This window comes from Quercus robur, chromosome 2 (genome assembly GCF_932294415.1).
Source record: "Quercus robur chromosome 2, dhQueRobu3.1, whole genome shotgun sequence".
NCBI lineage: Eukaryota > Viridiplantae > Streptophyta > Magnoliopsida > Fagales > Fagaceae > Quercus > Quercus robur.
In genome coordinates this window covers 59,463,104-59,477,035 of record NC_065535.1, presented here as the reverse complement: position 1 = coordinate 59,477,035, position 13,932 = coordinate 59,463,104, and the positions used below count along the sequence as shown (strand labels likewise).

At 32.0% G+C, this 13,932-nt stretch overlaps 1 protein-coding gene across 3 annotated transcripts in view; it reads left to right on the top strand.

Moving 5' to 3' along the window:
* Positions 1-5,499: 5,499 nt before the first annotated feature.
* LOC126714259 (protein NDL1-like) overlaps positions 5,500-13,932 on the top strand; it is a 35,276-nt gene continuing 26,843 nt past the window's right edge. Inside the window, exons 1-11 of one of the 3 annotated variants that reach the window (XM_050414313.1) lie at positions 5,500-5,686; positions 7,057-7,156; positions 7,297-7,397; positions 7,530-7,618; positions 7,862-7,922; positions 8,007-8,093; positions 8,180-8,257; positions 8,359-8,415; positions 8,597-8,652; positions 8,775-8,910; positions 9,159-9,392. In XM_050414313.1, the coding sequence (XP_050270270.1) occupies positions 5,627-5,686; positions 7,057-7,156; positions 7,297-7,397; positions 7,530-7,618; positions 7,862-7,922; positions 8,007-8,093; positions 8,180-8,257; positions 8,359-8,415; positions 8,597-8,652; positions 8,775-8,910; positions 9,159-9,380 (1,047 nt within the window). In that variant the 5' untranslated portion in view covers positions 5,500-5,626 and the 3' untranslated portion in view covers positions 9,381-9,392. Of the gene's footprint in view, positions 5,687-7,056; positions 7,157-7,296; positions 7,398-7,529; positions 7,619-7,861; positions 7,923-8,006; positions 8,094-8,179; positions 8,258-8,358; positions 8,416-8,596; positions 8,653-8,774; positions 8,911-9,158; positions 9,674-13,932 lie in introns of those variants that run through there. The other 2 variants (XM_050414314.1, XM_050414311.1) reach the window with 2 other exon arrangements.

Below are 13,932 nucleotides of genomic sequence, written 5' to 3'. Positions count from 1 at the left end.
AGCTTCCCAAGTTCGTGGCTCCGGAAAGATCTTTGTGCTTCACAAATCACAAGAGTTGCTGCACTTGCTACTAATTTTGCCCTCCAATAGTCCAATTATCATATTTATCCATTTTAGAATATTTTGAAGTTACTGTTAATTTAGTCCATACTGTTAACTTACAACTTTTCTTGCACATTCTTGGAAATTAAACACAACAACAAAAATCAAATTTTCCAATCTCCAATGGTCATTGATATTACAAATTTTGAATAAAAAAACTTCATTATTAGATTTGTATCCAAAAAAGTGAGAAAAATGGATTTTAAATATATATATATATATATAAAAAGTATCATATAAAGAGTTGAATATATATTATTTACTTATTTTATATAAGAAAATTATTTTAAGGTATTTTCTTAGGCCTTAAATTGTAATGAACCCGTCATAGTTGAGGTTTTTGTTAACATGTGCCTTGTGGACTTGATAAGGAGACTCTAAAAGGGTCTCACTTGTATTGAGATATAACAAAAAGTAGTAAAAATATAAAATTTAAATTGAAAGTAAATTGATCGTATTATAAAATTCTACCAAAGCACACGTTTATATCACCCTTGAATAAATTTGCAAACATTTCTCCGGTGTGGCATGCATAGTATTCAGAGGACAAAGTAACATGCATAATTAGATTAAGAAAAAAGTCAACGAATGCCTTAAAATTATTTGTTAGCAAACTACTTTAAGAAAGTTTTTTTTATAAATAAAGAGAAAAACAATTAATATTTTGATAGCATTTTCTATTTCTAATATTTCTTAATGATTCATTAATAAATACCTTAAGGACATTTATTAACCGAACTTTTACATTAAATGCATAGATAATATACTGGGATTTGCAAAATTTTGAGTCCACGCCAGCAATTCGAATCTGTCGTTACTTGTTATCAATAATTCAATATAAAACTAAGCCAGTAAGCCATGTGAACAGTGAACTTGTGGTTAGCTGGATTCAAAAAAGAATAAAAAGGAATTCATAGCTGGGAACTTAAGTAGTAGGCCAAGCCAGCTGAAGAATTTTAGTCAACTTTATCCATTTGATTTCCTTTATTTAATTTTTAAAATAAGTTTGCAACCGAATTGATTATCATTTTTTTTTTTAAATTATGCCCCTGAGACAATAATGGCACAAGCCTTTGTTTTGATTTCTCAGTTCAAATATGAAATTATAAGGCCAAGAATGAATACTATCGAATGCTCATACGTGTCTTTCTTTTTTTATGAACAAAAAATAAGTAGGTGAGCGACTTAAGTTGACATTTTCTATTTAAGCGTGATCATAGATCATAGTGAATTGTTTAAGATCAATTTCAAGGTGCTTATATTGAAGAGCTACAAATTAATGCTCTCATCAATTGATAAAATGTGTTAAAAAAATTAATTGATTTCCTTAGCGATTATAGACCAAATTTTGTTATTGAGCAACCACTTTCTAATTAATAATATATAAAATTATGATTTTTCTCTAAAAATTAAAAGCAAGACATTAAGTTGGTAGTTGTTTTGTTCCTTTTCCCCCATAAATAAACGACATTAATTTGGTAGTTAAATGAACTATTAGTAAATTTGGCATCAAAATGAGACCCACCAAGTCTAAAAATTAGATTTCAGAATCTCCTTTATATGCTATTTTATTGAGTCTTAATCATTACCCATTAAACATAAAATGAATTCTTCCATGTTTTTTATTTTCAATTTTTTTGGGTACTACTTTCTAAAAAAAAAATAAATAAATAAAGAATTTGGGTACTAAGCTGGTACATTTAGTGGTAGGTGAAGATGTGGGGAGAGAATTCCACAAAGGAAGAAGCATACCTACACATTTGCCAAAATGAGATCAACACTATATATCAGCATGATTAAGATGTTATGTATGATTAATCATTGAGTCAAATGAAAGGCAAGCAACCCACAATTTGTAACTTCTAAGGCCTTCTTTCTTTCAAAACATGCCAATTTCTCAAAAGAAAAAAAGTGGGATCCCACATGGGGACCCTCCAAAAAGGGGCATCCAATGACAGGTGTACACATCACTAAGACACCACCATACACTCACAGTCAAAGAAACCAAAAATGATAGGGCCATGCCACCCCACCACATCAAAAAAAGTTGAACCGTAACTAAAAACTTGAAGAACCTTTTTACAAAAACCACACAATAAAGCAAACCATTTGTGGAATAGTCCATATTTGAGTCGACGTCATTTTGCCTTTATAAGATACATGATAATGAAATGAATCCCATCTTTGCAATTTCCACATTTTGCTTTAAAATGGACAAACTTAGTAGGTGTATCAGTATCACATGATCGTGAAAAGAAAAATGCAAATACCCCGAAATTGTTATTTTCTCAGTTAAATCTAACAAATTTTTTGAAGAAATTATTAGTTGTACACTATAAGGAAGAGAAAAAGTTGAAAATTGCACTATTATTTTCTTAGATTGCATTTGTAATCATTGTAATTGTATTGGATTTAACTGAAAAAGTAACGGATTGAAGGTATTTGTTCATTTTCTAAACATAGAGGGAGAAATTGGTTGGTTTCAAAGATAAAGGGGGAAATTGTGAACTACCCCTTATATAGAGGGGAAAAAATGCTTTTTCCCAAAAAATAAAAAATGTATAATATGATGAATAATTCTAGTGACACAACTTTGTCTACAACTTTTTCTTAAACTTGATAAGTTTACAAGTTGTGAGCAGTGAAATTCAAAAGTAATGTAATTGGTAGGTTTACATGAACAAGATTGTTCACCAATCATAAATTATCATCTCTACGAATTGTAAAAAAAGTTATGTCAATGGTAAAGTCATAATAATATAACTAGTGAGCCACCCCACCTTCTAAATAAAAACCACCCACCACTAGCAAGTGTGGCTCAGCAATAGGAAACCCTCGAAAGTCCCATTTACTCAAAGGTTCAAGTCCCAGCTCATGCAACTTTGGGTTGTGGGCTGCTTTGGCATTTGACCCAAGCTAGCTCAACGGTATAAAACGTAGGTGCGAGTAGTGGTATGCCCTGTTATGTGCTGGTGGTATCCTTGGGTTTACCCAAATTGTACTTTGGGGCATGGGACAATGATTACATACGTGAGCCCTCTTTGTTTTTGTTCCTCAAAAATATTAAAAAAAAAAAAAAAAAAAAAAAAACCCACCAAACCAATTGCAACTTCCTTAATAAAAAAAAAAAATAAATAAAATAACAACCATATCAACAAATAATTCACCTTTGCCAAATAACAAACTTTTTATTTATTATTATTATTTTTTTTATGGTTGTTACATCTTGGCTACATTAGTTGAGTACTTGACTACTTGGGTTCCCATTGAACACAGAAGAGATAAGCCTATAATTAGAATGCAAAATTTTTATGTTTTAGCCAAAAGAACTCAAGTTTTATTATGTTACATTATTAATGAAATTTTCTACTAAGAATTTAAGAAAATACCTATTTTTCAATGAATTGTTTGGGTCTTAAATTCCTTTGCATTAACTTGAACTCCACCCTTTCATTGCTATACAGAAAATAGAAAATCAACTTTGCTAGAATATAGTTGCAAAATACAAATTTAAATGAGAAAGAAAAAAAAAATGTACCAACTGCTCATGTGAGAATTCTGTCAATGAATTTTCTGGTCCTTAAAGTTTCTTAAATTCCTTTGCAATTACTTAAACTTCACCATCTCATCGCTATACAGAAAATAGAGAATCAATTATGTTAGAATATAATTGAAAATACAAAGTAAAATGAGAAGGGAAAAAAAAAAAAAAAAACCAACTGTTTATATGATGATTATGTAAGCAATTGTTATATACGTAAATTTTGAAAAAGAAAAATGATACTGGGGATGTTTTCTTTAAAGATAAAATTATAAAATCAGAAAAATGATATTGGGGAAGTTATCTTTAAAGATAAAATTATAAAATCTTGTAGGAAACTACTTCTAAATAATAGACTAACTTTTAGGGGTAAAAACCTAATTTTTTTTTTCTCTTTTCTTTAAAGAAAAAAAATTATAAAATCATGGAGAAAATTGCTTCTAAATAAGAGGCAAACTTTTAAAAATAAAAATACCTAAAACATGGTTTTTTTTAAAAAAAAATTTAAGACGGTGTTTTTGGCAAGCTATTAGTAGAGGATTCTAAAATCCTAAAATTTAGACTTTTTTTGCTTGAAATTGTAAAATAAAATAAAATTGTGGTCCTATTTTGTAGGAAATATTTTAGTAAGAGTTAGAAGTGTATTTTTATTGGACTATCCTTTAGTTTTACCCCTACTTAAACATAAAGTGTAGGGGTATTTTGGAACAAAAAAAAAATCGGTCCAAACAGAAGAAGTCCCTTAAATAGTAGTATAGATATACTCATTTTTGTCCCAAATTGTTAATTTTGTCAACAAAAATTTAACTTTTTAAGGAAACATAATTTAAATATATCAATAATTTCAAATGAAGTCACAATAAAAATATGGTTTTCATGTAAACTTTTACTATACTTCTTGTATGTTTGGGTATTTTATTTATGATCATTGTATATCTTTCAAATTTTTATTTTATTTTTATTGTCTATCATTTCTTCACAATGATAACTCTTTACCATCAAATTAAGACATGAATTGATGTTTAGTGTAAGAAAAAATTTGAACTTTATCCCCTATTCGAGAGTAAAAGAATTTACCAATTGAGCTCTCGAAATCACCATATTAAAATAATTAAAATAAATGATTTTAATCATAATGGGAACAATATTGAAAAAGTAATAATAGAGCTCATTTTTGTCCATCTGAAAGCGCATAATATGTCATGTTATTAAAAACCTTATTAAATCAAATAAACAATGTACTTATTTCTAAATAACGCGATTCTATATTTAAAATTTTTAACTTCTAGATATTTATTAGAAAATAAAAAGTCAAAAGCCTTATAATTTAACAGATACTTCTAAATGTTCCCAACGAAAACACAAAAAAAAAAAAAAAAAAAAAAAAAAATTAAAAATGAGAAAGAATTCTTTTCCCATTTAAAATAGTAATAACACTAAAAATAGATGAACTAATTTTAAACGAGCAGACATTATTTACTATTTCTTAGGTGAAACGAGCAAATTGGGATTGTATCGTATCAAGACTCAAATTCAAGTTAAGCTCTTCTAAAAAACTAAAAAATAAAAAAGTTAAGGTAAAAACGGCAGCGTATTGGGGTTGGATGGTAGTGAAAATAACAGACAGCCTAGGCTACGTAGTGGCTACTGGGAAATATATATATAATCTACGGTAAAAAAGAATATTGACCAAAGGTCACAGTAATTCAGTTGGTACGGAAGGTCTTACATAGCATCGGTGGTGCTTAACCGTAGGATAGTTTTTTTTTTTTTCTTTTTTAGTCAGAGAGAGAGAGAGAGAGAGAGAGAGAGAGAGAGAATCGCTTGGTATATAAGCCAGCGAAGCAAAAGGCCTATGCTCTCTCAAAAAACACAGAGATAGAGAGAGAGAGGGAGAGGGGGAGGGAGAGAGTTTTTTTAGAGAGAGAAAGCCTGTGAGGGGCTTTGAGACAGAGAGAGAGAGAGAGAGAGAGAGCTAAAGCCATGGCTGATTCAAACGAATTCGTTTCCATTGATGTGGAGAAGATCCATCTTGGTGGGAAGGTTCGTTTTTTTCTCTCTTTTTGTTTTTGCATTGTCTAAAATTTAATCTTTTATTTCTTTTTCTTTTCTGGGTTTCTTGTGCTTTGTTTTGCTATGCTGTGCTGCATTTGAATGAGTTTGTGATTAGAGGAAATATGTTGGAAATGAAATGGGAACTGATATTTGTGAATGTTTCTTCTGTTTTCTTTTTGGCTTTTTGTCCTTGCAAAATTATGGTTTTTTTTTTTTTTTTCTATAGAAAGATTTGATTTTGGGGTATTGCAGGTTTGGAAATGTTACATTCAAAATCTGGGAAATCATTATTCACTAGATTTGTTTTTGCTGCCATTATGGTAATATTGATTGATTCTTTTATCCATTTATGGACCCTGTTGTATTTTTATGATTTAAATGCTCCTAATTTTGCAATCTCATAAACCCATTCTTCTGGTGAAGCTGTTGTTGCAGTTTCCTTTTTTTTTTTTTTTTAAAAAAGAAAAAAGATTTATGGTAAATGGTATATCCTTTAATATGTTCATTTTGTACCTTTTAATGTATTGAATATTTTTGGAAAAATGGTTTGTGAACCTTCCTTTGATTTTTTTTATGGTATCAATGAATTGGGTTATGGGGATTTTTATCTTTCTCCTTTTTATCTGTTGATGTTGATAGAATTTTCTTTTTTGGGCTGAGATTCTTTTCTTCTTGTATGATGCTTGTTAGGGTCATAGAAATTTGATGCTTTGAGGAATGCATTCCTTGGATCAATTTGTGATTACAGTTAATTGAAGAAACCTAAGCCTAGCTTTCCTTGTCTTACTTCTTTGTATTATATGGAGAAATCTAGCTGGTTCTTTGTGTTTCGGTCCCTTTTACTATTTTTTATTGGAACTTTGATCAGTCTAAAGTCAAGTCAATGTCTTCTTTAAGATATGAGATTCCGTGCCTCCCTTTTTAACTGTCACCACATTTTTTAATTTAAAAAAAAAAGATACAGTGATTGAATATCAGGTATTACTCGTTTGTTTCATCTGTCTTGTATCAATATGATGTGGCAGGTTAGTTCTGGGGTAGCCTGAAAAAGGTTAAATGCACATGGGGAAGCGCTTTTAGGGAATTAAATTCTCTGGATAAGGCTGCTGTTTTACTCTTACTTGTAGGGTTTATATACAAAACAAATGATTCTTCTTAATGAACTGAAAGCTTTTTGTTTTTTTCCTTCACAAACACCTACCAAAGTCTGAAGATATCATGGTGATAAAACAGTTTTAAAGTGTATCTGTTTGATGATTTCTTGGAATTGTACCTCTACCTGTTGATTTGCATGTATGCAGTAGCTCTGTGCTTACTTCTCTGTTTATAACACATTTAATTGAATTCCTCATCTGCAGGAACATATTATACGGACTGGCTGTGGTTCTGTGTCTGTCATAGTCTATGGAGACCAAGACAAGCCAGCGCTAATCACTTATCCAGATTTAGCTTTAAATCGTAAGTGCATTGTGGTCGGTTGATGTGGCCTTGTAGTTGACCCTTTAATTGAAATTAGTACTTAACATATAATTGAGTTTTTGTGAGTTTGTTTCCTTATCTACTCAAACGCTTTTGTTCTAATTAGCAATATTTTTTAGCAGATGTGTCTTGTTTCCAAGGATTATTTTTCTGCCCCGAAGCAGCTTCTTTGTTACTCCACAACTTCTGCATTTATCATATCAGTCCCCCAGGGCATGAGGTCTGTAATTGGTTGACTTGACTGCATCTTTTGATAATTTGGCTGATTTTTTATCTGGAAAATATATTGCATGCACTAAAACTGATAATTCACATAGTTTCTCTTCTGGAACTTTCACAAGAGTTCTTGCAGTTAGGAGCAGCTGCAATTTGTCCTGAAGATCCTGTGCCTTCTGTTGATGATTTAGCAGATCAGATCATTGAGGTTCTCAACTTTTTTGGGTAACTATTGTTCTAAATTATTTGTGATGGTTTGCTGTTAACTTATGATATTTAAAACTCTTAATTTCAAGGCTTAAGTAGTATGCAAGATGATATTCTCATTGTGCCTGTGTTAGTGCTGCTTGTTAACAAGACAAGGTATAGAAGGGGGCTTTTGCATAGAATGTCTTCACTGTTGTTTTCCCAGACAAGATCCTGTCTTTGTAATTTGGTTTCTGATTACATGATTACATGCTTGTTCAGGCTTGGTGCAGTTATGTGCATGGGGGTAACGGCGGGTGCCTACATCCTAACCTTATTTGCAGTATGTATCCTTCTGAATGGTGTGACCAGTTTGTTTTCAAACATTTCTATTATTTGGTCCACTGATCAGAGTTTCATGTTACAGTTAAAATATAGGGAACGTGTCCTTGGTTTGATTCTCGTGTCCCCTTTATGCAAAGCACCCTCTTGGTCTGAATGGTTTTATAATAAGGTTCTTCTTTCATACCTTACTGTTACTCTTACAATTAAACATGCATAAATTTCAATGTTATATATAAGGTTGCTTATTATCTGTAGGTGATATCAAATTTGCTATACTTCTATGGCATGTGTGGTTTACTGAAAGAGTGTTTGCTTCAGCGATACTTCAGCAAGGTATTCCACTGCTTCAACTGTGACCATATGTAATTTATTTGCTCATACTATGTGGTTTTGTTGGGCTGGGTAATTATTGATGTTGCTCTAAATTATAACAGGAAGTTCGTGGTAGTGCAGGAGTTCCAGAATCAGATATAGTTCAAGCATGCAGAAGAGTCAGTGTTATTGCTAATTTTCAAATTCATTTACTCAAAACTATACATTTTTTTTTCTGGAATTTGATAGCCTTTATTTCTTCCATCCCATTTCCTTTTTTTTTTTTTTTTTTTTTTTTTAATCAATGGAGTTTTAAAAGATGACACTTGTTTAATTCCCATGCCTTATTTGTTTCTTCAGTTGCTGGATGAGAGGCAGAGTATAAATGTTTTTCGGTTTCTTCAAGCAATCAATAGGTAAAAACTATGCCATAGCTGCTTCTCTACTGGTACTTCTTTGCGTGCATGTTATAAAATCTTCTAAGATAAAATTGACTGTATATGTTTATGTTCTGCAATTTTGTTTTGCCAACCTGCAGGCGACCAGACATTACCGAAGGGCTGAAGAGTCTAAAATGCCGTACACTAATTTTTGTTGGGGATAGCTCTCCTTTCCATTCTGAGGCTCTCCACATGACCTCAAAGCTGGACCGGAGATTTAGTGCCTTAGTTGAGGTATGCAGCACGAAGTATTATCTAGGAATATTAGTATGATGTAATATTAACAACATCTGAGACTTTTTTACTGATTGATCAGTCTTTTGCAAACTAATTATGATATCTTTTACTGCTGGGAATTTAATATACGATTTTTTTTTGGTTCAGAATATACCAGAGTTCCACATTATTCACAATATCCAAATCCAATGCTTAGCATGAATCTGCAAAGGCTGTGTATATTAAAGGATGTGTTGTTTATGCAGGTCCAGGCTTGTGGGTCAATGGTGACAGAAGAGCAGCCGCATGCAATGTTGATACCCATGGAATTCTTCTTGATGGGATACGGTTTGTATAGGCCAAGCTACTTCAGTGACAGCCCAAGGAGCCCTCTCAGTCCATCTTGCATCTCTCCAGAACTCCTTTCTCCAGAAAGCATGGGTTTGAAGCTAAAACCAATAAAGACCCGTGTTTCCCTCGAGGTTTAAAGCAGGAGTGAGGTAGAGTTGGACATAATATGAGTCGTATGATTCAAAAGATGTTCAATTTTTTCGTTCGTTTTTGGTTTTTGGATTCAATTATAGTGGGTAGATTGGTTGGAGAGGTTGTAGATAGAGAAGGAAGAATATTACAGAACATATATATAGGGAGAGTCTTGCATTCATTCATTTGTAGTAAAAAAGAAATCATTGAGCTGTGTCTGTAAATTCTGTAATGGACTGAGATTATTTATGATGACGAGCAATCAATAACAGAGAGGAACTCCCCGATTATTATTTAAGGTCTCAAGTCTATCACGAAGCAAACGTGTATGTTAATGCCCTTGCAACGAAATAACAACCTTCAGTTCCCAAACAAGTCTATTACACATCCAAAATTTATGTTCTATGCAATTGACTGCCTTCCGTTTCAAGCAGTAACAATAATAATAAGTTACGAGCTTTACGGCTTAGTTGTATTGTCCATTTTTTCCTACTTGTTATAGAATTTGAGTTTCGGATCCGTTTATTTTGCTGAAACTAAAAACTTTTTGCTGAAAGTATTAGGTTACTGCTTTTATTTTATTTATTTTTTTTTTTATTTCATATGTTAGCATAGTTAGGAGTTAGGGGTTTGTTGTAATGGGGGTTGGTTTAGATGATTAGGGAAAGTTCTTTGTTTCGATGAAAGTCCAGTTAGGGGAATTTTGACTTTAGTGTGTGTTTGGTTCTTTGTGCTATAGACTAGAAAGCAAGATAGTGTTCTTTGGTTTCTGGCTAATTTAATTCTTTTTCTCTATTGCTTGGATTGGATTGGAGATGATGGTGGATTGGGGAATTTGTGGATTTCTGAACTGGCTCCTCTGATAAAGGTAAAACTTAGCTGAAAACTTAGCTAAAATAGTACAGTGAGACCTAAGAATAGTACAAAAAAATGCAGGAGAATTCATGAATAGTAACAAAAATAAGCTGAATAATAAAATAAGCTAACAAAAATAATCTTTTCCTAATAGCGTTTCCCTCTTTGCATTTGGCATTTAAAAGGTAGGTCTCACAACAATTGTGCACTTGTTAGCCAACTCCACTTTAAACGTAGATTATATATTTTGCTGGGACCCACATGGTACTATTTATATTTAAAAATTATTTTGCTACAGTGTTTTCAGCAATAAGTTTTCAGTTTTCAGTTTTCAGCAAATAAGCGGTATCCAAATAGACCCTGAATCTTCCCTTTTCCACTTAGTGTAAGTAAAAAAAGCTAAAAAAAGAATGATAAAAAAATGGCTCAATAAAAAAAAGAATTATGAAAAATAAAAACATGGTTCATGGTTCACTTGGTTCTTATCAAAGATGAGTTTAGGCTGGACCTTGGTTCTGAGCTTAGGATAGATAAAATGACGTTTGTTTCAATAGAAAATGGATTTTTTTTTTTTTGGGAAAAACGACTCATTTTCTGTTATGATTTTAATGTTTCACACGAATTAAATGTAAACTTAATCACGTGTATATAGGCTTTTGGGTACCCTCCCCTTGCAAGTCAATTTTCACGAATGAGTTTTACTGAGTATGAGATCAAACAACTTGTGGCTTTGTGGTTATATCTCAGAAGGGTGACTTAGAGACTAGGTGAACCTTCGTGGAAACAGCCCTCTTTGAAGATGGTCATAGCAGCACTTCTTTTAGTATATACTGTGTCATAATAATTGAACAAAGCAATTATAATTACAAGATTGCATCACAAACAAGTGGACTTGCGAGATTACCACAAGGCACTTTTTAAATGGCCCTCTTGTTTTGGTTGTGGCATTAAGTATAAAAGATGATGATAGTAACTCCCCTTCTGTCTATTTTATCAAAATTTTCGTATCATGGAACAGAAGATTTGATTTGTTTTGCTGCTTGTGTAGGATCAAATGAATAAAGTTTGGATGTTATTATTATTATTATTTTTTCATAAATAAAATATCAAGAAGCAACAAGCAATGTTCAATATGGAGAAGTGAGGATTAGGGGGTGTAGCCAACCCACCAACCTGCTAAAACCGACCCAACCCAACCTGTCATTGGGTTGGTTTTTAGTGGTCAGTGGGTTGGATTGGGTTATGAAAATTTTTTTAATGGCGGGTCAGGTTGGGTGCGAGTCATAACAATCACAAACTCGCTTAGCCCAAACCGACCCACCTATATATTTAAAATTTAAATCATATATTTAGAAATATATTATATAATTAATAATGTTTTCTCATATTCGGCTTTTCCTATCTAAAACCCAATTACCTTGCAAACCCTAACAATCTTATTTCTCTCTCTACTACCTCTCACTCCCACTCTCCCATTCCACTTCTATTTATTTATAACTGAGTTGGAATATTAGTTCATGTATATTTTGTTTATAAACTCAGTTGGATATGTTTTGTTTATAACTAAGAATACTAGTTTATGAATATTTTATTTATCAATTCAGGTGGCAGGTAGGATATGTATTTTTCTTGCTCAAGTTAATAATAATAGTAATAAATAAAATAAAAAATAAAAAAAAACTGTCCAACCCATGGGTTCAACCCGATCCAACCCAATTCGTGTGAGTTGGGTTGGGTTGGGTTGTATCCCTGTGATGGGTTGGGTTGGGTTGGATTTTTTTTAACCCACCATAGTGAGTTGGGTTGAAAAATCCTCTCAACCCGACCCATGCACACCCCTAGTGAGGATTGTAGTACACTATCAACAACATATGGTGTACTAGACACGAGAAAGTATCTCATAAGACCTATGTCTCAATGACATGTGGGTCCTAGAGTATCATATATATACATATATATATATATATTTAAAAATTGAGGCATAACATTTATTGTTCCTATACTCTTGTTAAGACACTTCATCTGTCACGTCATTAACCACATCATTATTCTTTTTCTTATTTATTTTTTATTCCTTAAAATTTCATTTTATTACTTTTTATAGATTTTTAAACTTTCTCATTTATATCTTCTCAAATTCTATCATTTCACTTTATTCAAAATTTCATCTACTTCCACCCTTCCTCTTCCATCTTAATTTTCATATAAATTTCTTATCACTTCATTTCCACCTCTCTCCCCTATTCATTCCAAGTTGTTCATGACAAAAAAGGTCAAACTTCTCTCTCTCTCTCTCTCTCTCTCTCTCTCTCTCTCTCATTCATTTTGTTTCTCTTTTGGTAGATTTATTTTATTGTTTCTAATGCAATTCATTTTTAAAGCCAGCTGTTACTAGTGCTTATGTTGTATGATAAGTAGTTCTCTTTACTTTTAATAGCATTTATCACTTGTAATAGAAAGTTAGTTAGCTCATAGGTTGTTAGTGACAAGTGCAATAACCTATTAGTTACTTAGAGAAGTTTGTTAGGTTTTGGCCAATCAAATGACAGCCACATGGTGAGTTCTTATAACTAACTCAGCAGCTTGCTTATGTAACTATAAATAAGCAAGGCTATCTTCATTGTAACTAGTTGATTTTGAATCCAAGAAATCTCTACTTATGAGGTATTATTCCAAGAGTATGACTCTTGAAAAGCAAATTCATTCTTTCTTTTCTCTAAGCAACTTAACTTTCTAAAACATCTTTCCTTTTCACCATTTTTCCTCCATTAGTTTCAACTTTCAACCACTCTTTTTTCCACCAATGATAATTTTTATTATTGATGATTTAATTGTCACATCATTTTTTTTTTTTTTTTGCATATTTATATTGAATTTTGTGTATATTTAGGTATTTTGGTTCCAATTCCTAATCACAAGTTCTTTTTCTTTAATTCATTGGTTTCAAACCTTGGGCAGCTCTGCTCAAGGGAAAATTATTGAATACTCCGGAAGTACCACAAATGCGTACTCTCCCTTCTCACATGAATTGTGGGTTCCACTATAAATTTAATTAGTGGGACCCACAATTATATGAGAGGGAGGAGTATGTGTTTATGGTACTTCGAGAGTACCCAATAATTACCCCTGCTCAAGGGGCCTTACTTTGTACACTTCTTTTAATCAATATAATTTCTATCTTTAACCTCCAAAAAAAAAAAAAAAAAATGGTAAACTCTACCTTGCCATGACACTCTGCCCCCCGTTTCTTCTATTTAAAATGAAAAGTTGATACATTCCAATCAGTGATCTATCGGTGTTCAATGTTCATATAGCTATCGTGGTAGCTCTATTTTAAATCTCTTAGTGATCACTTTGTAATGTCTCAAACAAAAGATGACAAGATACTACATAATTGCGCAAACTAAATGGCTCTTTGTAATTGTAATAAAATCCGAGGCTATTTGGTGGATTCTTGCAACCAATATGTAAGAAAGATGTTAGGGCTGTAGAAGAGTTGGTTGCCGAAGTCTATTTCTCCAGTGCAGAATCTAGCATTCAATGTTTGTGGAGAATATCTTCGGAGTTATTTTCTATAATCTCCAAAGAAAATTATTAATTTTTCAATTAATAAATAAAAGGTTTAATTACCTAGGACATTGATAATTTGATACAGCAATTAGTTTAGTGCTGCACCTTTTGGTTTTCTCTAGTTTCGCAAAA